This window comes from Camelus bactrianus, chromosome X (genome assembly GCF_048773025.1).
Source record: "Camelus bactrianus isolate YW-2024 breed Bactrian camel chromosome X, ASM4877302v1, whole genome shotgun sequence".
Taxonomy (NCBI): Eukaryota; Metazoa; Chordata; class Mammalia; order Artiodactyla; family Camelidae; genus Camelus; species Camelus bactrianus.
Window position 1 is genome coordinate 79,679,642 of NC_133575.1, and position 23,642 is coordinate 79,703,283.

General features: G+C 40.4%; 1 protein-coding gene across 4 annotated transcripts in view; it reads right to left on the reverse strand.

The window, feature by feature from the left end:
- PCDH19 (protocadherin 19) overlaps positions 1–23,642 on the reverse strand; it is a 101,151-nt gene that overhangs the window by 34,498 nt on the left and 43,011 nt on the right. For 2 of the 4 annotated variants that reach the window (XM_074358895.1, XM_074358893.1), the window contains 2 exons: positions 11,138–11,196; positions 3,713–3,885 (listed from right to left, as the gene is read on the reverse strand). In XM_074358895.1, the coding sequence (XP_074214996.1) occupies positions 3,713–3,885; positions 11,138–11,196 (232 nt within the window). The remainder of the gene's footprint in view (positions 1–3,712; positions 3,886–11,137; positions 11,197–23,642) is intronic. The other 2 variants (XM_074358894.1, XM_074358892.1) reach the window with 1 other exon arrangement.

The window sequence follows — 23,642 nt, forward strand, 5'->3', positions numbered from 1 at the left end:
AATTTCTGTCTCTGCCAGAAGGTGGTAATTTTACTAAATCACTCAAATTCAGGGAGAGAAAGCATTGGTTAAAAGATTTGAGCATGACTCCCAAGCTCAGCACCGAATCACCTCAGGAACCATATCAGGTAGTAAAATTTGCTGAGTGACAACACTTACTTGTTCTCAGGGCCCTCTGAGAGCTATAGAGAGATAGCACTCCCCTAAGTGTCATATGCCAGTAGAAAGTACAGGATAAAGAATGCTCCATCACCTTCTTTTCTGGGAAGCCATGACAAGAGCTACAGCATTGGGGACAAGCTGAGACATATTAATTCAAAGGCACTGCAGATGATAAATGTCATTCAGTCACCTGGCAACTGGGAAATTCCACTCAGCCAGTCCATCAACCCACTGACCTGGTTTTAGGCATGTCAAGAGTGATACCAGGATTGATAATAATCCAGAAAGCAGAGATTCCTGCCAGTCCCTCTTATCTCCACCCTGACCCAGCTCACAGATGTGTCTGGTTGGGGCAATCAAAACACAATCCAAAGACAACTGTCTAAACCTGGGCTTTTGCCCTTTGCGTACAAAACTCGTCCAGACAGTCTCCTTCCTTGGTTGAATATGGTGATTCTGGGTTCCCATTCCTAGAATGTTCTCAGAGAAGGGTTACTGAAGATTAAGGGATCTGAGAGTCACAAAGCACCCTTCACAATCATGCTGAGCATCCTTCAGCTACAGATAGTTAACAAGAATAAAGCTCAAAGAAACTTTTGGCAGTGTGAAGACGCCCAGGGCCCGACGTGCCTAAGAAAGCGAGGAGCAAATACAGTTTGTACCTTTTCCTCAAACACTGGCAACACAATATTAGCTCACTGAACAACTCATTCCTGCTCAAGGAAAAAATTTACAGATGCACAAAAGTATATTTTGAAAATTCTGAGATTCCCCATCATTCATATGCCCATATATATGCAAGGAAAGATGCTAATATTCAGAGTAGAAACATCACATCCAAGGTGACCCAAACTTCCCAAAGCAAAGGTGTAAGGTGCACTCTACTGGGTATATCTGGCCCAACTTTGGAGTGATTCTGACAGGACCAGAAGAAATCGTATCAGGATGAGAGTTCATCTGACAAGGTCATTGTATCCCTTGCTCTTCTCCAGAGACATCCACTCAAACTTCAAGAATAGTTCAGCTCTAGAACCTTCAGGATTTCAGGGCACTTGGGTTTGAGATGCTTATCACAGTAACAATGAACCAAAGAAACCTGGGACCTTTTTTTTTTCCCCCTCAAGGAATCTTTGAGACTTTCAATGCAGGTCTAAGTTGAGAGGAGATTCCATTTTCCCTCCTTGCCTTCCTAAATCGGTAGTCCTCAGAAGCGACAGTACCATCTTGCCTTGGAACAAATCTAACTAGAACCATGCTGGTTATGATTACTAGTTATGTGACTAGAATGGTTACAAGATCAGGCAGGCATGCATGATAAATTCACTCAGTGATTGCCTTTCAGCTACTGCGCCTTAGGACAAAATGAGAAACATTTATTATGTGAATCCAGGTTGGAGACAGGAAAGTGCTATAAAATGTTCATTTTTGAAACCATTGCTGTTGTTTGAGGTAGCAATATTCAAGCCCAGTGAACTGGGCGACAGCATCTGTGGGGCTAGCCTAGAGCTGGTTTGGGATACGACAATTAAGTACCACTATGGAAAGCTCATTAGTACTGGCATATCATAAGGTGGAGCCAGAGATGTAAGCAAGACCTGAATTCCCTTTGTACCTAAACTTCAATGGCTCAACCAAATTGTAAAGAACAAACCCAAGGGTTGGTCCAAGGTTTAGCCATTTCCAGAATAATGGAAAAAATGAGGATAAATACATGAAAACAGACTATTGAGAAACAAAATGTAAAAATGTTGCCAAAACAGAATAGCAAAAAATGTGTGTGTGTGTGTGTGTGTGCACGTGAAATCCTCATCTTAAACATAGGAGAGTCTTAGGATAATGCCACACGTTTGCTTTAGAATCTCATTATTATACAATCTATTGTATATATACGCATACACACAATACATCCCATTTGTAAGAAACACTCCCTCAGAAAGACTAGCTGCAGTCCACCGATGTTTTCCTAGAGATATACGACAAAAAACTAAAACAGATGTTGTTCTAGCCAGGCACAAAGTGAGAATCAATTATGACTATTTCTTTTCCTAGAGTCATTTCATTTTAGAGAGCATCTAACTAAAACCCTTTCTGATATAAATGAAAAAGCATGTCTTTGAGACGCAAGACTAGTAAATGATACATATCAGTCTGTATCCTGTGACATGCTGCCAATCCTCTGAGAACTAAATGGTCTCTGTTTCAGTTATATAAATGTTTAATTTTTTTCATCTTTAGTCTTAGTAAGGTTGCCCAGAAAGTATATTATCTCTGCGGATGTCACCACTCACCAATTAGGGAAGGCAGCAGGGCACAACTGGCAGTGACTTCTATATTATAGACTTTGATACTTGGGTCTGCTGGGGAGGGGATGGATTAAACAATTTAATATAATCTACAGTGACTAACTTTTTTTTTTCCATAGAAAACATTTTGTTTTGTGGATCCTGCATTTTTTTTTCCTTTGGATTCATTTACAAGACCAAAACAAAAGCATTTAATGATGTTTACAGTGAAATGAAACAGCTGAAGACCAGCACATAATCACCAGATTTTGTTTTCTCATCTTTAAATCTTTTAGCAGTGGGGCTTCCAGCTGAGCTTGCGTCTAGCTTCTCTCAAGACATAGCCAAGCATTCTGAAGCTTCACTGAGCCTACACACCAAGCTGAATTCATAGTTCTTAATTGAAAAAGACAGGCTGTTTGCCTAGCATGTTTGCATCCGTAAAACATTGAAAATGACATTTGTGCCCAAGTCCATCTGAGCATTCTGCCTTAGCTGAACTCTGCTAATGCTTTTATACCCTGGTTGACGTCTGGCACAATTTGAAATCGCTCCTCTTGCCAAAGCATGTGTGGCTGAATTCACGAAGATAGACTCTTCTTCATACATGAGGCTGCCACTCCTGACAGGTGCTTTAAGGCATTTTTCACATGCACAGAATGTGACATTAAGTCAGCCATTTTGTCTTACCCTGGTCTCCAATGGCATGCATCTTCCTGGTAGCTAAAGGGATTTGGCATTGCAGCCCCATAGACAAAAAGAGAAGTTTTGGATTCTGTCTCCTCAGTAAAGAGTATACAATCTGTGGTCAGAGAACAGAGTCTCTTTCTGGGTAAAGTTAACCATCCTGATGCGGAAATTAAAACTGAACCCTTTGGCGTCATTAGCGCTGGGTTCTCTGCAACTCAACTGATCAGCTGGATTCATGTACTAAAGCAAAAAGAGGCCTTTATTCCTGGTGAGAAGGCATCTGCTCATTTCCTATGTGCTCAGTGCAGTTATGATTAAAGAGTCTGTATGCAACATGTGTAGGTAGTCAGTTTTTTTAATGACTGAATGTTATACAATCCTAGGGGATCACTCAGGGAGGATGAAGAAGAATCTGGACAGGTGTCAGGACAGCTCAAAACTGTGTCGATGCTGCTGAAGCATGAGCACAAGGCACACCTTGACAGTACACTCATTATTCTAAAGTGGTAGAGTGAGCCTCCGGACACTCTGGGCTCTTTGGAATCTATGGTTGCAATTTATATCCAATCAGCCCTTACCATGGTCAGGCATCTGAGATCCCATGGAGGTCACGCTGGTGTTCAGCACATCATTGACGGCAGTGTCACAATACAGGCTCCGCTGGACATCATGCTCACTGTCGGTCTGGTCACTCTCCTCATGGCCGCTATCCTTCAAGCTGTTGCCCTCTAAGTCCTTGAAGGTGGAGCTGCTGGGTTGAAAAAAGAACGACAATTTGTAACTGTGATAGATCTGATTTTCGAAAACCTTTCAGAGCCGGGATGATGTCAGCACTGTGGTGAGGCCAACAGTGACTGGATTGTCCAACAGGGTAGAAGGAAGAGAAATTTCTGTTTAAAGACCATGGAACTCAACACTGTAGAGAGGTTCCCACTACTGGATGGTGATGCAGCTAATACTTTCATTCACTTATCTTCAGTGCGTCACTACAGGCGAGGCGGAAGAAGCTACAACTCTGAAACAACCACCTGCAAAAAATATCATCATTTCAGAAGGTTTTTTTTTTATTCTCTTCTTACACAATCAAAGTAAAACAATCATAGCTAATGTTCACTGAGGGATTACTGTGCATGAGGCACTGTAATAAGTGCTTGATATGAATTAACTTTTTTACTCATCATAACTCTATAACAGAAAGGCGCTATGAATATCCACATTCACAGATGAAAAAACAGAGGCACATGGAAGTTAAATAACTTGTCCAAGGTCACACAGTGGGTATAAATGTTGTAGCTCTAAAACCAAGCCCGGGCCATCTAGCCCCAGAGCCTGGATCCTTAACCACTATATCTGCTAATCAGCTATGCAAATGAAAGTGGCAGAAATCGAGGTAATACAATTAAAATAGAAAGGGTTGTCCGGATCAGAGTACTCAAGTCTGTTTTAACTGAGAAAGGCTGAGGGCCAGATTCAAAGAAATAGAGGAGACGCAGGAGCTGAAAAGAGGGGAGCCTTGGCACATAGAAACTAGGATAAAAGTGAGAACCAAAGAGTAAGCTCGAACGAAATTGTGAGTGTCGTTATGCTAAGAACGTGGCACTTTCAGCTCAAGAGTTTGTGGGTAAATTTTCCTTGCACTTATTAAATCAATCCACCATTCAATGCAGTAAGCACACGATCCAAGAACCCCACACCATTTCTCATGAGGTAGAGAATAATACATAAGGTACATCCATAGAGGCCCCATCTGCTCTTCCTAATACTTTGTATGTACTGACAGAGTCTGCAGCTGTGCTGCACCATGGACCATAAATTATGCATCTGAAATACCTAGTGAATGGTGAATCCATTCCCTAGTCAGCAAGGAAGCAGCAAAGGCACACTCAAGAAAATGTGTTGTTGTCTCAACAAGGGAGAATGGCACACTTGTGAATTAGAACAAGTCCCAACAGACCTCCTGTACCTCTGAAAAGGGAGCCCTGTGGAGATGACACTGCAAACTCGCTTGATCTGCTCAACCTTGAACATCCACAGGCCTGGCTCTCTGAGGCTTTGATAAGAACATTCGGTACATATGATGAAGAGCTATGCCGTGTACACAATGGCTACATTGTCATTCTCCACATTTGGTCAAAAGGAATCACAGCAGATTTTTAACATATGACCAACCTAGATGTAGAACGCTTGCTTCCCTGAATATGAAAAGGAAAAGATCAAAAGGGCAGTAACTGGAAAGCCATAATTATCAGAAAATGAAGGGCAGAAGAGGGTGAAGCGCTGACCTGTTTGCTAATTATTTTCAAGAAGAATAACTGGGCATCAACTGTATTAAAACTAAAATCACTCAATAGGCCAACTCACTCAGCTCCTCCAAATTATGTCATGCAGCTACTCAGCCCTGGGGACCCACCAGGATGCAGTTCTATTCAAACACCAATCATCCTATGAGTCTTTTATGGTCATTAAGACCAATTGGAAACACATGCTTTAAAGTGTGTCACCATCTCTAGCTTGAGGGCAAAGATTTTGAGGCTTCCTGTAAAGACTAATCCCACAGCTTGACCAGATTCAAAGCTTGTTTTTTTATAAAAAAATTTGGTCCTGCCCACATGCACCCTGGCACCTTAGGAGACAGGAAATGACCTTCCTAGATGATGTTACTGGCTTCTACATTTTTATAATGAATAATTATTCAAGGTGTATTTCTGGTATCGGAAGCATATGAATATTTCTTTAATCCAGAATACAAAATTGTTACCTTAAGCCAGAGAATTCAACCCTGAATTGACTGCAGTTCAGCAGTTGCCAAAACTTATTTGTGATATATGATGGTGAGAGGTAGCGAATAAGGACAATGCAATTAACCATTCCTTAGAGCAAAGTTTCTCAACCTGGGCACTGCTGACATTTTGGGCTTCTTTGTTGTCAGAGGCTGGCCTGTGCATTGCAGGGTGTTTAGCAGCATCCCTGGCCTCTACACACTAGATGCCAGTAGAGCCCCTCCCAGAAGTTACAACCAAAAAGGTCTGAAGACATTGCCAAATCATCCCCAGTGGAGAACCACTCCTCTAGGTTCTTTAAACTCTATTCCTATAACAGGTTAGATCTCCTGACTGTAATGGAAAGCACATTGAACTTGGGAGTCATTAGTACAAGTGATAATCCATAATCTGCCACTGCATCTATGGGACCCTGGGCCTGATGGCTAATGTCTCTGTGCCTTGATTCCCTCATCTGTAAAATGTATTTGCTAAAACCTCCTTCACAAGGCCATTTTGCAAACTCAATGAGACACTCCCCATGAAGTACCAGGTACACACAAATGTTCAATAAATGGTTATCGTTTATCTTTTTTTATCATTTCTCCCATATATGTTAATATGTTACTTGAGTTACAATTAAATATTATATCCATAGTCTTTTTATAGGATTGATATAGGAAATGCATATATAAAGGTTTCTAAATCTTCTGAAAAACTATAGTCAAACATTGTTCACTGTTAATTTCTTGTAAAATTCAGGAACAGGAAAACAATTCTCCTGTCCCATGTGTATCCTTCCTTTATCGAAAAATGAGAACAATATGCTCTAGTGTACTTACCATTTTGTCTTGGCTACTCAAATGCTTCAAGGTAAATATAATGTTTAATTGCAGTGAGTTAGTGCCAGGGATCTCTCTTTAGATTCTTCTAATTGGTTTTGGATCTGTCTTTTTAAAATTTGATCATCATTTTCATATGCAGCTGAATATTATAAACCACCTCAGAGCTTTTATTTTTTAGGTAGAAAGAAGAGAAATAATAAAATAGGGAAGAACTGGCTACTAGGATTTAAGGGACTGGTAGTATGAGTTTGAGAAGTCACGTATTCTCTAAAGAAAAAGCAAGGGGTATTAACTCCCTTTCCCCAAACCTTAGAATAGTTAACTTGCTTAAAGTCAGTTTGCCCATATGACAAACTAAGTACACTTACTCTCATCTTGTAAGGACACTTAGTGGCTTAATGAATGGATTTCTGTAAGGCAGTTTAAGACTCAGTAAGCAAGATGCTGCAAATTGTAAAACAGCCTGGTAAATGGCCACTCACCTAAAACAAATTACAATTTATGCCAGGCATAAAAAATGCTGATTTCACTTGCTTTATTACCTGTGTACCTCTTGGGAGATGAAAGACTTGTAAACCAACTTTTGTGGGACAGTAAATTAGGGTTCTTTTTCAGTGGTATTGTAAATACAGATCTGTGTATTACTTGCTCTGGTGGTCAACAGAGGGATAAGTTTGTTTGAAGAGAAAAAACTTTAGAACAAAACTCTGCACATAATAGTTACTCTGAAAATTCTTGATGAATGAACGTTAATAACATTCTGACTCATCTTTACCCTTTAAAATATCAGAAACTTTTCCAAAAGACAGAATTATCCAAAAGGTCATATTTGCTAGTAGGTCACACCACATATCCAGGAAATACCTTCTGAGAGTAAGAACGGGAAGGGAGTGAAAGTCAAATGAGTACTGTAACTATATTTTAAAGACATAAGGAAGATTCCAGAGTGGTTCTTGGACCACCTGTATCACAAGTCACCTTGGGAACCTGTGAAAACTAGAGATTCTCTAGGGATGGAGCTAGAGACTCTGCATTTAACAAGCCTCCCAGGTGTTCTAATGCATGTTAAAGGGCAGAAATTGCTGGCTTAAAGGGGCGGTTCATGCTAGTTTTCAATGGGAAAATGCTGAGGTTTTTTTCAACATCTTTCATCCATTCATTCAATAAACAGGTGCCACCACTTGTTATAGACAAGGCACCATACCAGGTGCTGAAAAACCCCAGGACAATTTGGGTGGAAAAGGAAAGTGCTATGCATGGTTTAGGAGCCAGTGCTCATTTTTTTTCCCCACACTGCTTCAGTATCATATTCATTTCCTGTTTTATTTTCTTGGAGCTACAGCCTCATGCCCTGCTTGATATTGCTCAAAAAGCACTGCAGGAGTGGATATCAGACAGCAGCACAGAGAAGTGGCACGAGGAAAGACAGTGTTGCAGCAGGGGCCAAGTACCACTGCTGGCTTTCCTTGCTTTGAGATGATAGCAAGGAAACAAACATAGCAGGAAGGAAGTCCATCCAGAAAAAATTCCATACTGTCTCGGCTTGTTAATCTGGGACTCTGACATAAGCCTTGGATGCACCTGCAGGTTACAGGTGATGTAAGAAACCTACAGAAATATAACGCTAGATTCCTCAGTGTAGATTATGAGGAATGTGCCACATATCTCCTGTTTGCCTTCCAAATCTACTCTTCACCCTTCTCAACATTGATTTGTGCTAGGAGAACCCCCTTGCCCTCTAGCTTTCCATTGGTTTACTGGAGGTAGATAGATGTGAGAGAGAGAGGGGAAAAACAAAAAAGGCTGCCTGTAAGACAGTGAACAATTGCTGGAGAATGCCAAAAAGAAGGGCCCAAGAAGCATCCTTGGATGAGAAGAAAGTGAATAGACAAAGAGAAAATGGATAGGAAAAGAATTTCTCAAAGTTGGCCTGAAATTGGTTTGTCATTTAAAGAAACAGGGACTTGATAATAAAATTAAAACTGATAATTACATTCAGAATTCTTTGGCCAGGAGCTTTTTCCATGCATGTAAATGGATCCGCAAGAAACCACATACAGCAAAATGCCTTTGAAACATCACTATGAGCTATCTGAACACGGTTTGCATGGTCTTATCACCTGGCATGAGTCACCACTCTCTTTTAACATTTTCCACACGTTTTACATTTAAAACAGTTAGTCCCCTCAAAAAAAAGCATAGCACACAAGATTCCCTGTGTCTTTCCAGGTATTGTGCTTTGTCTAAATTCAATTGATCCCATAAATTCCAAGGCCTTTGTGGTTTTCCAAAGCCCTCAAGGTGCCAAAAACAGAACCTGGCAAAAATGCATGTGTTCCTGAGCTTTCAGATGTTTCCTCTTCATCAAGGTAGTAAAAAGCCACTCCCTTTGATTTCAGGCAACATCAGGACTTTTTTTTTTCCCACTGAAGGCCTCTTAAATCCAGGTTGTGCCTTTTGTGTGTATGTTTGTGTAGACAAAAATATATAAAGTAATTAATCAAAATCAGACGTTCTAGTGAGTCCCAAAGCTGCTGTGGAAATACGTGTATCCCAAAAGCTAAATGTTTGAACGTAAGTTTTCATCTCATCAGTTTGCCTTGTGCGTGGGATATTCAGGTCTGACCAAGATGGTGAGGGTCCCCAGGAGTCTTAGCTTTCTGCCATGCTATTAAAATCTGGCTCATGCTCTGAGTTAAACCTGGACACAGAATTCCCAGGTACCCAGAGCTAGCCCAAGGGACCTGTGAGGATAAGGCAAGTCACTGTTTTAGCAGAAGTTTAAAAAAAAACAAAGGAGCTTTGAAATAACTGTTCTGAAGCAGAAAACAAAGCAGATTTCTGCGGCAAAGTTACTCTAATCAGTGCACAAAAAGAGGGGTTTTTTTTTCCCTCCTAAAACAAATCAGTCGGATAATTTTGAATTCCTCACCTTTTGTTTTTATTCTGTGGGCCAAGAAAATATTCAAAATAGATTCCTCCCCACCCCTCAAAAAAATTGCAAACAGTGCTATGACTGTTAATACTGAGCTATCCATTTTCAGATAATTAACAATCATCACTTAAGGTCGCAAGCAGTTCCAGACCAATACAGATAAATATAACATGTTTTCAGAGGTTATTGCAGCATCGTGAATTAAATTAGATATGAATTAAAGTTGTTTGCACAACCAACCTGTTTATTCCTTGAATCCTACCCTTCTGGTGATATAAATTTATGGGATTAGAGCCAGCAAAATAATAGAATTTTCTGATCTTCTCTACTGCAGCTCTAACATACCCTGCTTGCCTTTCTATTTCATTTCTATTATTTTAACAAACACACGCAGAGTTCAATTTTAGCTGCAGAATAACCACTGGACCATTCAAGAGGATGTTTGCATCGAAAAGTAATAAAGGCATCATCTGAATGGTCAGTAATGGTTTTTCTGCGCAAGAAGTTCTCTGCTTAGAGGACTCTCTGAAACCCTTGTCTTGCCTGCCTTGGGCACGTCAGTGCCCACAGCACCAGATGCAACCTTCCTTGGCAGTATTCTGCTCTGTATTCACATACATTGTGGCTCCATGAATAACTGAGTTATGACCAACCATTCACACAAATCTCAGCTTTGAATGCTTCATTGGAAACACTTCTATAGATAAACAAGTTTCTACTGTATAGCTCAGGGAACTATATTCAATATCTTACAGTAACCTATAATGAAAAAGAATATGAAAAGGAATATATGTATGTATATGTATGACTGAAACATTATACTGTACACCAGAATGACACAACATTGCAAACTGACTATACTTCAATAAACATTTAAAAATAAAGAAACACTTCTAAACATTTCAAGATTTATTAAATAAGGCAAATATCTTTTCTTTCCCTCTCTCATCTACAAAGTTTTTTAAAGGTAAAGAATTCGCTTCTCTGTCATTAAAATATCCTTAAAATGATTTCAACATTGTCAAAATAACAGTAATCTTGAAATTCACTAGAAGTTACACGTGAGATAAATGTTAAGGCCTCTATTTAAGTGAAGAGCAACAAGAATTTTGATATCAACATGATTTTGAATGTATCTGTTTTCTAATATTAGATTTCTAAATCATCACATACAACTGTATTTTAAAATGATCCCAATTTTATTTTTTTAAATTGTTTATGTATACATTTATATAAAAAAACATGATAAAATGCCAACAGTGATTGTCTTGGGGTGGTGAAATAACGAGTTATTTTTATTTAGATTTTTTTTTATGCTTTTCTGAATTTTCCTAATTTTCTACTACAAAGAGATAGGTATTTTCATTTTATAATCTGAAAAGGACATCATTGAAAAAATTAATCTTTTTGCTTTTTATATTAAATCAGGCTTAGTTGTCGAAATAGGCAAGCAAACCAACATACCTTTTGATTAAATGGGCTCGGCTGTTCACGTAGTTCGAGTCAAAAGAGTAGTTTTCAGTCTGCAATGGGGAAAAAAATTTTAAAGGTTACGAAATTGATTCATGAAAAGAGCCAAACTGTCCTACTTAGGAGGAATTTTTCTACTGGGCAAGAGGCAATGAATGAATCAGAAACTGAGGCCATAGTAGGGCAAGAGCCTAAGGAGTGCCTTCCATCTCCTGGGGGCCCTGGGGGCTCTGTGGAGGCAGCTTGACACAAACATCCTCTAGAATATGCCTGGCTACCGACCGTGCAACCACTCAGGGAAGATACAGCATGACCCAAAATCTTTACAGAAACTAATTGCTTCCCATTCCCCAGTGGACACAATTCTGTGCCCATCAAATTGACTGGAAGTTCAAAGGTATTTTTATTAGTAGTAGATAATTAACATGTTAAAACGTTTATTCCATAGATATGGAAATGCAGGCAAGGTAATCCCCCACTGTGGATTTAAACTCTGCACTTCCCTTTGTTTTAAGACATTTTGCTCAGCACTGGTTATACAGAAAGGCCTCCGTTTTATCACAGATGTAAAGGCAAACAAGTATGATACCGAAAACAGGGTGAAGGGCAGTCCACAGGGGGTGCCAGAGCCTTTCATGTGAAACATGAAGTTTGCAAGCAACCCCCTGTCTCAGCTCCTATCATTAAAACACCACTGTGTAATCTGGTTACAGCAGACTGCCTGAGCAACGGCTTTACAAAAGCCAGTGCAGAATACCTGCCAGATGAAAGCGATGGGAAAACAGCTGAGGAGCATCCGGTGGTTGGGGGGATGGAAGAGGGGCAGACTTAGAAGGTGGGAACGCAGGGGAAAGTCGACACTGGACTAACCAAAAGTCCTAATAAAGGGGATCTTACCTCCAACGCTAGAGTACTACTCTCAATGAACCATTGTATAAACTAAAAAATGCCCCAACACATCTCCTGCCAGTCTACCTGAAATCTTTACCATTCTCACCATTCCTTAGGGCCTTCTGAAATCGCATCCACTGAAAGTGCCTGGGAAAGGAAACACAATAGCTGTCTAGCTAACAAAATAGCAGATTCCTTTCAGATGACTACGTGCCACACATTAACTGTGCTCGGCTCTTAGATGCAGCTTTTGGTTTCAAGATCAGAGTTTGGTAGAGAAGAGAACAGGGCAGGTGATGGCAGATCTGTTAGAGCAGGCAGGTAGCTAGTTAGGAGCAGAGAAAGGGGGCATGGGCCAAATGGCAGGAAACCACACATCTTGCGAACAATGGGGGTCCTTGGGCCGATAGAGGAAAGCAGGAACCTCTGGACTCATAAGAAATCACACATTTTGTGGTGACAAGTGTCTTGGAGGCAGATAAAGAAAGGTGGGATAAGGCAGGAATCTCCTGTGTCCAAATGTAACCTTTTATGCTCTCATCCAAATATAACCTTTTCCTCATTATGCCCTCATTTCAATAAAATCAGCCTTGCAGATTAGAAGTACCTAAACTGCAGTGACATCATGACACTTCCCATCCAGATTAAATAAAGACAAAAATCCCTCCTCCCTTCAGGAAGGTGGAGCTGTGATGAAAATCAGGAAATACGACCCCAAACCCCTCCCTCCTCAATGGATAGTCCACTCATTCATTTTTACACCTCATGTAACCAGCTTGCCAAAGAAACTCAGCACCGCTACTCACCTGAGTCTGCCTGCTCTCCCCTTGAAAGCATACTATCACTTACTAAATCCTCGCTTTGCTTTCTTGACCTCTGTGTCTCATTTCTGAATTCTTCCTGCGATGAGACAAGAACCTGCTCTCTTGGTAACATAAGTACCACATGAGCACCAAACAGCCAAGAGTCAGGATAGGGAACCTAGGTATCTAGAGTAGGTGGGAATGAGTGGGGAGTAGGTGGGAGAAAGAAGGAGGAGAGCCTTCGGAGAAGAAAACTAAATCCCACCATTGTCCTGTACTTACTCAGGCATGTCCATGCCCTCCACATGGCCCTCATTTGAAGATAAGCTGTGTAATATCCACTCATGCTGCTTTTATCTAGTAAAATCCCCTTTGATGAAAACCATAAGTAAGTTTTGGTGTTGTTGGTAGGAATGGATTGGGAGAGTGAAAATCAAAAGGGTCAGTTCATTTCTAATTTTTCATAAGAAAATGGATGCCAAAATGTTTGCAAACATAATTACAGGAGGAGGAGGATGCAAACTTGAAGCTGCCTTGGGAATACAATACTAGAAGAGGTTATCCATCAGTCAGTCAACCAACAAGCATTTCTTGAATTAATTCCTTATGCCAACGTAAAAGGTAAAAATGGTGTTGGGTAAATGTGCTCTTCTGTGATACTCAGTACAATATATAATTTAATAAGTGGAAGTCTTCTACCCCCTCAAAAGCATTCTATCCAGATAAAACAGGGAATTGATTAAGCACTCAGGAGTCTAATTATTAGTTTGTGCAACCTTTGGTAAATTACTTAATTTCTATGTGCTTCACTTTCCTCCTCTGTAAAACAGGCATAATAGAACATGAATACAAAGGGGATTTCAATTGCATTTATCCCGGCTCATGGTGAAAACGGTGGAAATCCTTATCCCCTGCTTTCTACAGAACCTGGATCTGCGAGTAGGATCCGGGATTTGACCCCATTCAGGCAATAAAAGAGTAATGGGCACATATTCCATCTTAGTCTCCAAACTTAGTAAATCATTTTTTCAAGAAAATTAATAGATAGACACACAGATGCAAAAAAGGAAAAGAAGATACTGGCTTTGCAGGGAAAGCATGAGCAACATCTCAAGACACTGTCATGTTACAGAAGCCAGTTTTCAAGCAGAATATTTGGCATAGCTTTGCATATGAGAGTGTCCAATCTGTGCGCGCTGTGCATCAAATATGGAAGCGCTGTGGAGACGTGACCTCCAGGCATGGTCCCAGAACTCTGTCCTGGGGCAAATAAGCAAAACCAGACACATTTCATCCCTGGTCACTGTACTACTTCTTGGCTTTAACGGAAGAATATATCTCACCTTGAGGAGTCCCGCTCACAGGCACTGAGTTAAAAGAAGAAACGGGTTGAGAAGGCTTGCTTATGGAAACCTTAACAAGACTCTTTCCCTTGCTGTGATGTACAGATTGGTTAACCTGGGCAGATACGCCAGGCATGACCTGCCGCTGTAGGTAGGAGAGTATCACTGAAGCTTATCACCCTCTCATCTTTCCTTCTCCACTTTTTACTCTAACAGAGTAACCTTCCCCCATTCTTGTGGGTGCTGGTCTTCAAATGTAAATATTTCGTTCCCCAAGCCAGCACAAACTGTAACAGGCAGATGACCCATGCTGCATCCTTAGGTAAGTAGAAGCACTAGTCATGAGGCAAGTTCCTAGAGCTGACTTTCCCATAGTGGATGGAGCTATGCTGAGTCATCCATTATCTTTCACCTTTGTAATCAGTCTTGGGTCTCTCTGTGAGGCCGTTTGGTTGGAGTTATGGAAACAACCTCTGACAGAATTATTCTAATTGGATAGGATACACTATTCTGGCCTCATCAGTGTTACAGTCCAACAACTGAGCTAACTGGCCATAGATGACCTATTATGGGGCCATGTACCCTAACATCAAGTGTTCTTACTTGTACTGATCCAAGGTGTGTGCTCAGACCCAACTCCGGTGCACTGAAAGAGTACATATTTTCACTCTTCAGGTAGAGCAAAGAATGAGACTCAGACCACCTTGAAGAAGGAAATAACCTTAATGAATAGTTTGCATGTCTTAAGCCAGTGACTCTCAGCCCTAACTACACATTAGAATCAACTAGGGAACTTTAAATATATATATACTGTTGTGAAGGTCCCACTCCAAGAGATTTTGAGGTAAATGGCCTGGAGTGGGGCCCAAGCATTGGTATTTTTTAAAAAGCTTCCCAGGTCATTTTAACATACATCCAGAGTGGAGAACTCCTGAGCAAAAGACTGCCCACAGGCTTTTATCTGATGTGCTCTGTTTTCTAAGGCAAGCCCAGCTGCTCAGATGGTATCTCTTTTGTCAGATTATCTGCTGAGGTCATCTCAGTAGAGGCTGACGAATGACAACAGAAATACACTTTTTAATAAATAATAAAAGAGCTTTTCTGTTTTGCATGAATGTATTGGCGCCTGGTTAGCCTTATTTAATCAAAATTTGCTTGACATTATTCCAATCCCCTCTCTAAGTATTCTAAATGGCAAATAGCACGAAACATTTGAGAGGGGAAATTTTCTCTAAATGTCACATTAATTTCACTAGGAAATGTCCCCATTCTAATGAGACAGCCAAGTTAACACAGGAACACAGCAAAAAGACAAGAACAACATTTGTTTCTGAAAAACCTAAATTTTGACATTCAAAAATGGGTCTAGAGCAAACTTTTATTTCCAATCTCAATGGAAAACAAGTCACTTTCCTATCATTTAATATATTTCTCCCAAATCCTTTCTCTAATTAGAAGTCTTTATCCTAGGATTCACTGAGAGCAGACTTCTCACTTGGTTTAGGTTTAATTTAGAAAAATAAAATAAAAGCTTAGGGCTTTCTCCTCTAAGGACTAAAACTTTGATTTAAAATCCTAACCATTCTGCCTTGTTTTTAAAAGGTATCACACAGTTGCTTATTGGTTACTTAGGAGCACCATTCTAAACATAAATCACTGTACCATGCACCTGTACAGCACACCCACTGACCCCAAAGCACCACATTTTTTGAGTTCTTGCCTTTAATTCTGAACATATGTCTCCCACCAACTTGCTATAAAACACTCAGTATTGTTCCTTCTCAGTGCTATTAGTACATCAAAAGCAGCTCGTCTTCCATTTCAAGATTGATACTTCTGTGTTCTTGGAAACTATAATTCTATTTGTTAGAATAGTCTACAAAATGAGAGTTAAGTCCTGGGTCAACAGCTGAGATGTTGTTTTCCTAAGGGGAAAATTACATGATCTTTAACATGGGGACTTCGGTGTAATGTTTTGGGTTTTGTCGTTTGGTTTTTCCCCTGCTCAGGAGCCTTCTTTGCTGACTCCTTTCAATTCCCAGCTCCTTTCTGGATATGGGAGGTTTCTAGAGAGACTTTTGGATGGGTGGTGTGTTATTATGTTAATAAGTCTGGCACATCAGAAGTCAAATACTTCCACGTTGTCAGGCCCCCAAGGTACCAGAATGTCCTACTTTAATTGTCATTTTGCATTACTTTTACAGTTCACTGACTTGTGCCCTAGTCTCTGGAAGAGTGACTCTGACTCTCTCAGCACATTTATCACCAGGAGAGGCTTCAGTCCTGAGGAGAAAAGGAAGCCCAGTAAATGCAGATATCCAGGGCTAGAATTTTTCCCCAGCAGCATAAATCCCCAGGTCACAATACAAAATTTCAAAAGGTTACAGAGGCTGAGATGAAAACAGAGATTCCTCAAACCTTAAGGTTTTCATGTGAAAATGAACAGCCATTTTAAATTACACTTTCAAAGTCCCATCAAACTGAAAAGCATTGTAACTGCAATCTGCTAATTATTGCCTTTTAATTTTTCACTCTTAGTCATTTTATCAATGCAAACAGGAAAACTGGAATCCCGAATCAGATGTGCAGCAGAATGATTTTTAAATGCTGATTCTTTTTTCTCACTGCTGATGTCTAATAGTGATAATTGTGCCTATTGATCAAAGATGATCAGACTCATAACCTTTTTCTGAAAGTGACTGCTGCTTTAGATGTTCAAATGGCATCTCCTCACAAAGGCATTTTTAGAAAATGAATTGACAAATGGCTTTTTCCTCCTTCCTATCCTTGACACATAAAAATGAAAATGTAAATTCTATATAAAAATAAAGCCAACATGCCTCCAGCTAGAATGTATATTCAAAGACTCATCCATCCAGACAGCAGCAGCTGAAGCAAGAATTAGTGAAGATGGAATAAAATGCACCATCCCCAGAGCTGCCATCACTAGAAAGCTCATATTTACCCTGAACTGGAAAACAAGCTAAATTAGCTTCCACTAACCATGCCTATATACACACCAGGACTAATTCTCATGTACACGCACACATGTGCGTGTGCACACACACACACAGTTTGACCACGGTGAGCGATGTGGTATAATGGAGGGACCTGGATTCCCTCTTCATGTTTGTCACGGACTCATTGATGGTCTTGAATGAATCATTTTATCCTTCTCGGGGCCTTAATTTACTTATCTGTGAAATGAATAATCCAAAGGATGTCAATGTTCCCTTTCAAGCGCCCCAAATTCTAGGATCGTAAAACAAAATGGCTCTTATCAATTCATCCATTCAATAAAAATGCACCAAAGCCTGAAGATGAAAAAAAATATATATATAGGCTGCACCTGTGAGGAGGTCACAAATTGACAGACCTCTTACTAGGGATGGTTAAACTATCTGCCATTCAGAAAAACATGAAACACACGCACGCATGCACAAGCCCATACTTACCTGCAGATACACGCATGTACTTGTGCACAGGCTATGGTGTGCAACTTTGAGAATTACACTGCAACTTGATGAAACTAATTAGCACCCTAATGGCTTGATGGTAGTAGGTGATGGACATAGGAGGATTTAGCCTTTATATGTGTTACATGTACAAATTCACATCACAAATTCAGAGAACCTCTTTCTCCTATCAGATGAGTTACAAAATTCTTCAAGTTCTTGGAAATAGCACATGTGTATATCCCTTTGGCTCCATTTCCACAGGCTTCGTCACCTGTGCCACTACTTCTTCATCTCCATCTGTCTTTTGCTCTGGCCCATTCTGCAAAACACTATACACATAATCTTCCTTTCCCACTATTTTCATCCCAGCACTTCTCTTTTCAAGGGTTCAAAGAACCCTCACAGTGGTTCCCCATCGCATTGAGCATTAAATCTAAATTAAATCTTTAGCGGAGCAGTCATCCAACACAAGTCTTCTACTTGCCTCTTATCTAATTTCCCTCATTTCTAATAAAGCTACATCACTGATCATCCCACATAGCTTAGCATGTTCTCAGCACTTAGTGTACAGACTGTGTGATGTACTTTTGCACTTACTCGGGCTCTACGTTTATTTCATGTGTAGCATGTCAGTTCCTCCTCTAACTAGACTGACAGCTTCCTTTTGAAGACTCACTGCCACAGTGCTGGAGATTTAGCAAGTACTCATGTAAGTACTCATGTAATAAACCCATCAGCAAATGACCAGAGAAGAGATCGAAGAGGTTAAGAATGAAGCTTCTAATGGCAGTTAAAGCAGGTGACCAATTCTATTAGGCCAAAGTGGTCTTGTTTCTTCAGAAAGCATCCATTCTGCACACTGTCTTCTATAGTTACAATCTGTTCTCTGTCCCCACTCCCAACTATTACCTTATAAATACACCGCAGTCTGGATATAACTGCCAAGGAGAAGATGCCACAGTTAGGTGCTTCCTTCCCATCATCCACTGTCCCTGCCATATCTCTGGAAATGGCAGTAGTGACACATGTTCCTAGTTTGGAAACTAGGGTGGATAAAAATTTCTGTAAGAAGATAAGGCTTTGCCTTATCTGTAGACCTCTGAGCCACAGACTGACAGTGTGGCAGCTACTTTTCTGCATGTGGAAGAGAACTGTTGGATTCCAGTAGCTTTCAGGACAGGGCTATCAGTGGGAAACACAGGTCATGTAGTTAACATCAGAGTCAAGTGGAAAGAGGTCCCCTCCTGGTGGCCTTTCATCATCACTCCTAAAATTTCACTGACACCATTGATGTGATCAGACTACCTAGAGGTGACAAAGGCAGCTTAGGGAAAGCACTCTTCTCCGCCCTTGTCTTTCATTGGGTCAGAGGTGTGCCTTTAGAAGAGCAACCCAGTGAAAATATGACTACAAAGGTCTCCTTGAGAAACCTAGCAGCTTTCTGCAGGAATCCACGCAATTCAGAGGCAAAGAGCCTACTGAATGCCCAGACTAAGCATCATACCAAAATAGATAAGAACAGGCTTCTGAATAAGGTTCTGGGACCATCTTCTAAGTCCTCTGTGGGGCACTGTGTACTTTAAAATAATATCTGATTATCAAAAGCTCTGAGGAAACAATTAATGCCTATTCTACGGAGGAATGCAAAATCAACAAGACTTCAGTGTGGATAAAAGTAGTTTAAGAGTAAATAAAATGACTAATCCAATCACATGAGTCACTCTATCTCATCCCACATAAACAAAATTCAACCTAAGAAGTAAATAGCTATCAACCACATTTGCCGGTGGAACAAACCCTGGAGTCCAATCACCTTCCCCAAATATGTAACTATAACACATTAAAGCTATATTGCAGGCACAGAGTGCCTTTCATCCCCAAATATCAAAGCACTTTACAAGTAGTTGCCAACTGTGATTCCCCCCTCAAGCAGCCAAGAAAACAAACGCACAGGTTAAGTGCTACAGCCACGTTAAATACTGACTCAGCTAGAATAAGCCACAAAACAAGGACAAGAAAAATCCCCAGGAACACTGTTCTTGGCATGACCTACTACTGAGATGGAAAGCAAGCACAAGATGGTAGCATCAGGGAAGTGATTAGTCTGCTTTATACCTATTTTTCTCCAAATGACTTTCTTGGCTACTTCCAGTGAGTAGGTCAGGAGAGGATAGCCTAGCAGAGAGACAAAAGGAAAATTTGGCATCCACTAACTGGAGACAGCTCTCCAGACCTAGCTAGAAGACCCAGAAACACAGCCCAAGGGATCTAGGAATTAGCCACTTTCTTCCTTGGAACCTTGGTACCCATTTCAATTGTCCTTTAGAGGCACTGGCAACCAACTTTACAAGATGACCTAAGATGACTAGTGATGACTTATGGGGTAGCTTCCATTTCAGAAGCTATGATTTGGTAAAGCTGGTCCAACTGACAATAAGAAACCAATATAAGACCTCCCACAAGCAATGGCCCAGGGATTGATCCACAATATGAGCTCTGCTGAATCCAGCCTACCTTTGCATCTTTCTGGCTTAGAGCAGGTCCAGCACTCTCAGAACCAGAGCTGGTCCATTTCTGTTCAATTCTATTTTATTGGTCTCAATTTTCTACTGCTTAGCAGCTTTGGAGCCCTGACTGCCTGCAGAGTGCAATTTCATTGAGCAAGCCTTGTCAGCTGAAAAGACTTTCAAAATATTTGGAGGGAAAGCAGTGGGTGGCCCTGTGCCTGTGGGCCAAAACAACACCCCCAAATCCAGTTCCAGCCTCAATCTCATTATTTATATTATACATCACTTAAAAGCCAGTTGCCTCCACAAGCTTATTTAAGAGGGAAGGAGTAACAGCCTTTGGCACATCATTCTAAATTCATTTCCCTTGTACCGGCTTGTTGCTCAAGCCTGTAATATATGATCACGCCGACCAAAAACAACCGAGAAATATACCATCTTAGAAACAGTGAATGTGTTAGCTTCTAATATTGATGTTTTCTAATTAGATGCAATACAATAGATCATTTTCTTGTTTGCGGTCGATGAAATCCTCCAAAGTTCTCTTTTGTTGTAGCTCTTTTGATTACTGCCATGGCAGACTGAGGGGTATCTCAGTTCACTGGGAAGCAGAATCAAGGATGCACACACACAGCATCCACTTATATTTACTGTCCCCAAAATATAAACAGACTATTTACTTCAGATCTTTTAAGCACCCATTTCAAATTTAATGAGGCACAATAAACATTTCTCAAAATCAGACTCCATGGTTGCTTAACATTGGCAACCCTCTAATTATGACTGTAGTTTAAATAAAGGGCATTTGGTTCAGTTGAAATTATTAGGCACTGAACGAAGTCCACAGTAGCCTCCAGTTTCTAGTGACTTAAACAAGCATGGCAGCAAATCAGTGTTGGAGGCAAGATAGAGCTCAGACTTCAGCATCACTTCATGAGGCGTAAATGAGAAGCAATAGGAAGAGGACTGACTCAAGGAAGTAATGGAAATGTTTACTCGTTTTCTAAAAACCCCTACCCGTCCTCTCAAATCCTAATAGACTTTCTTATTTTATGCCAGGGTAGGGATGGTGAAGGCAGGCTGGAATTTGACCTGAGTTTATAAACAGAGATTAATCAAAAGGCTACTATCTGACATCAGAGTGCTGGCAACCATGCACAGTAAAGCCATCATTACACCTCGCAAAGTGGCTAATATTCTCAGCAGCTTGAAATTGTCAAAGTATTAGAAATCTGTAATGCAGTTATGCAATGCACCAACAGAACGCCAATTACTAAAGCACCTTGCATTTATACGGAACCTTTTATCACAATGAATTTCAGAATGTTTAACAGGCTGTTATGAAAAGGCATCATTTACCCCCACAGGTGAAGTCTAATAGCATTCTGCACCAGTAACAGTAAATAAAGAGGGTTTCAGGAGGGAGAAAAAAATTTACTTAACCTTAGAGAAACCAGAAGATAGATAAATATTTAGATAGGTGGAAAACAGACACCGAAAGTTGGCAACTGGGCCTAGATGTAGCTACATTTTCTACGGAGCTCCTGGCACAGAATTGAAGAATTTTCCTCCTCATCCAGCGAGCAACACTTCCAGGAGGTGCTTAATGACTGCAATGGAGCAGGTGCCTCTTGTTAATATCAACTAGAAAGAATCCACCTTAGGAAATGGACATGATACACAAAAACTTGCCATTTCTTTTCTTCTTGTTTTCTTTTTTTTTTTTTTTTGCCTTTTCACCAACATTAAGTAGTTAATCCTCCTGCTACTATTATAAGCTAAATAACTCTTATTAACCCCATTAGCAGCAGGACAAAACAGGTTAAGAGACTTGCCCTTTACTAGAGAGGAGCAGGATCACATCTGCAAGCAGAATTCAAGATTTCTCACTCCAGGTCCTGCGCTCACACCACTAGGCCACACCTCATTAGGATTCTGGGAAATGCAATGAAGTAGAAGTAATTAGGACTGGCTGACTGGATGTACTATTTGGGAGGAAAAAAAAAAAATACCCTAGCCTGCTTAAACATGACAGGTTCAAGGGCGGTGAACACAACTAGAGCAATTTCCTCCTGCAGGAAGATTAAGAAATAATGAGGGGGAACACCTCACCGCCCCCCGCGCCATCAGACTCCCAACAGCAAAAACCAGGAACAATTCCAAACTTAACCGTTAAAAAAAAAAAAATGAACACTGTCAGAAATATAACACTGTACTTTCTCTGCCAGTCCTACCCCGCAACCTGTATGAGTGACTTCTAACTTCTTTTCCCCATATTGTTCTGTGTCTGCCCTCCCCAACTCTGTCCTGGCCAGTCTTTCAAATATTCTTTGACACTTCTTTCTCCATTCACTTTATGTGCACACACATCCTTCTCTCACAGGAAACTAGCACACTCACTCCTCCAATACTTGTGTCTACTTGATAACAAAGAAAGATTTTGTTTGCAGTTCAACCAGTACAAAGAGGTGTGGGAAGTCATATCGTAATTCATACATACACACACACACACACACACACACACACACACACACACACGGTATACAATTTTTATGAAGGAAAAAGGGTTGTATATTTGTGTCTCTATGTTTTTTGATAGAGTTACTGGGGATTGAATCCAGGACCTCATGCATGCTAAGCATGCACTCTGCCACTAAACTATTCCCACCCCCACCCTACCCCTGTGTCTCTATATTTTAAAATTCTTGTTCCTGGTAGACAGACAAGCTTCAGTTAGGGCCATAAGTCACCCTGGTGATTATTTCTGCAGGTGGTTTAAGCTTAGAAAAGACTGCATACAGTATTCAAAGAAAAGTCCTAGAAACCCTTCAAAACACAGAGCCCTCAAGGAAAAAAATAGAGAAAGTTCTTACTAGCTGTGTGACCTTGCAGAAGTCACTGAACCTCTCTGACCCTCAATTTCCCAATCTAGAAAATGGCAATAGTATCTGTCTTTATCCAACAGATTTATTACTAGGATCCAATAAAATAATAAATGTGCAGGTACATTCTAAAACTGAACCGTCAGACAAATGACAGGTCATCTGATTATCAGGTCATAAACGTGATTTCTCTTGAATACTTATTTCTATTTCCAACTAAATTCCCATTGAACATTAGGAACAGTTTTCTTTCTGAGGTTCCCTACCAGGATATTTTATCTTGTTCTCCCCTTATCTGTACTATCAGAAAAAGAAATAATGTGGTAGGCAGTCATGTTTTTTGGCATGAGAAAAAAACATATATATATGAACCCAACTTCTCTAATTGCTGACTGGACATCTTAGCTAGAGTGTGTGTGTGTGTGTGTGTGTGTGTAGAGAGGAAGAAAACTCAGTTTAAAGAGAGTTGAAATGACCTCGCACCATCTGAAATTATGTGAAAGGCAAGATTTGAGACACTTTAAAAGCCTTTATAAACTAGTTTTCCTTCGCCCCATTTCCTTCCTCTGTTATGATTGAACTGTCACGGAATCTCTTTTCTTAAAGAAGAAAAAA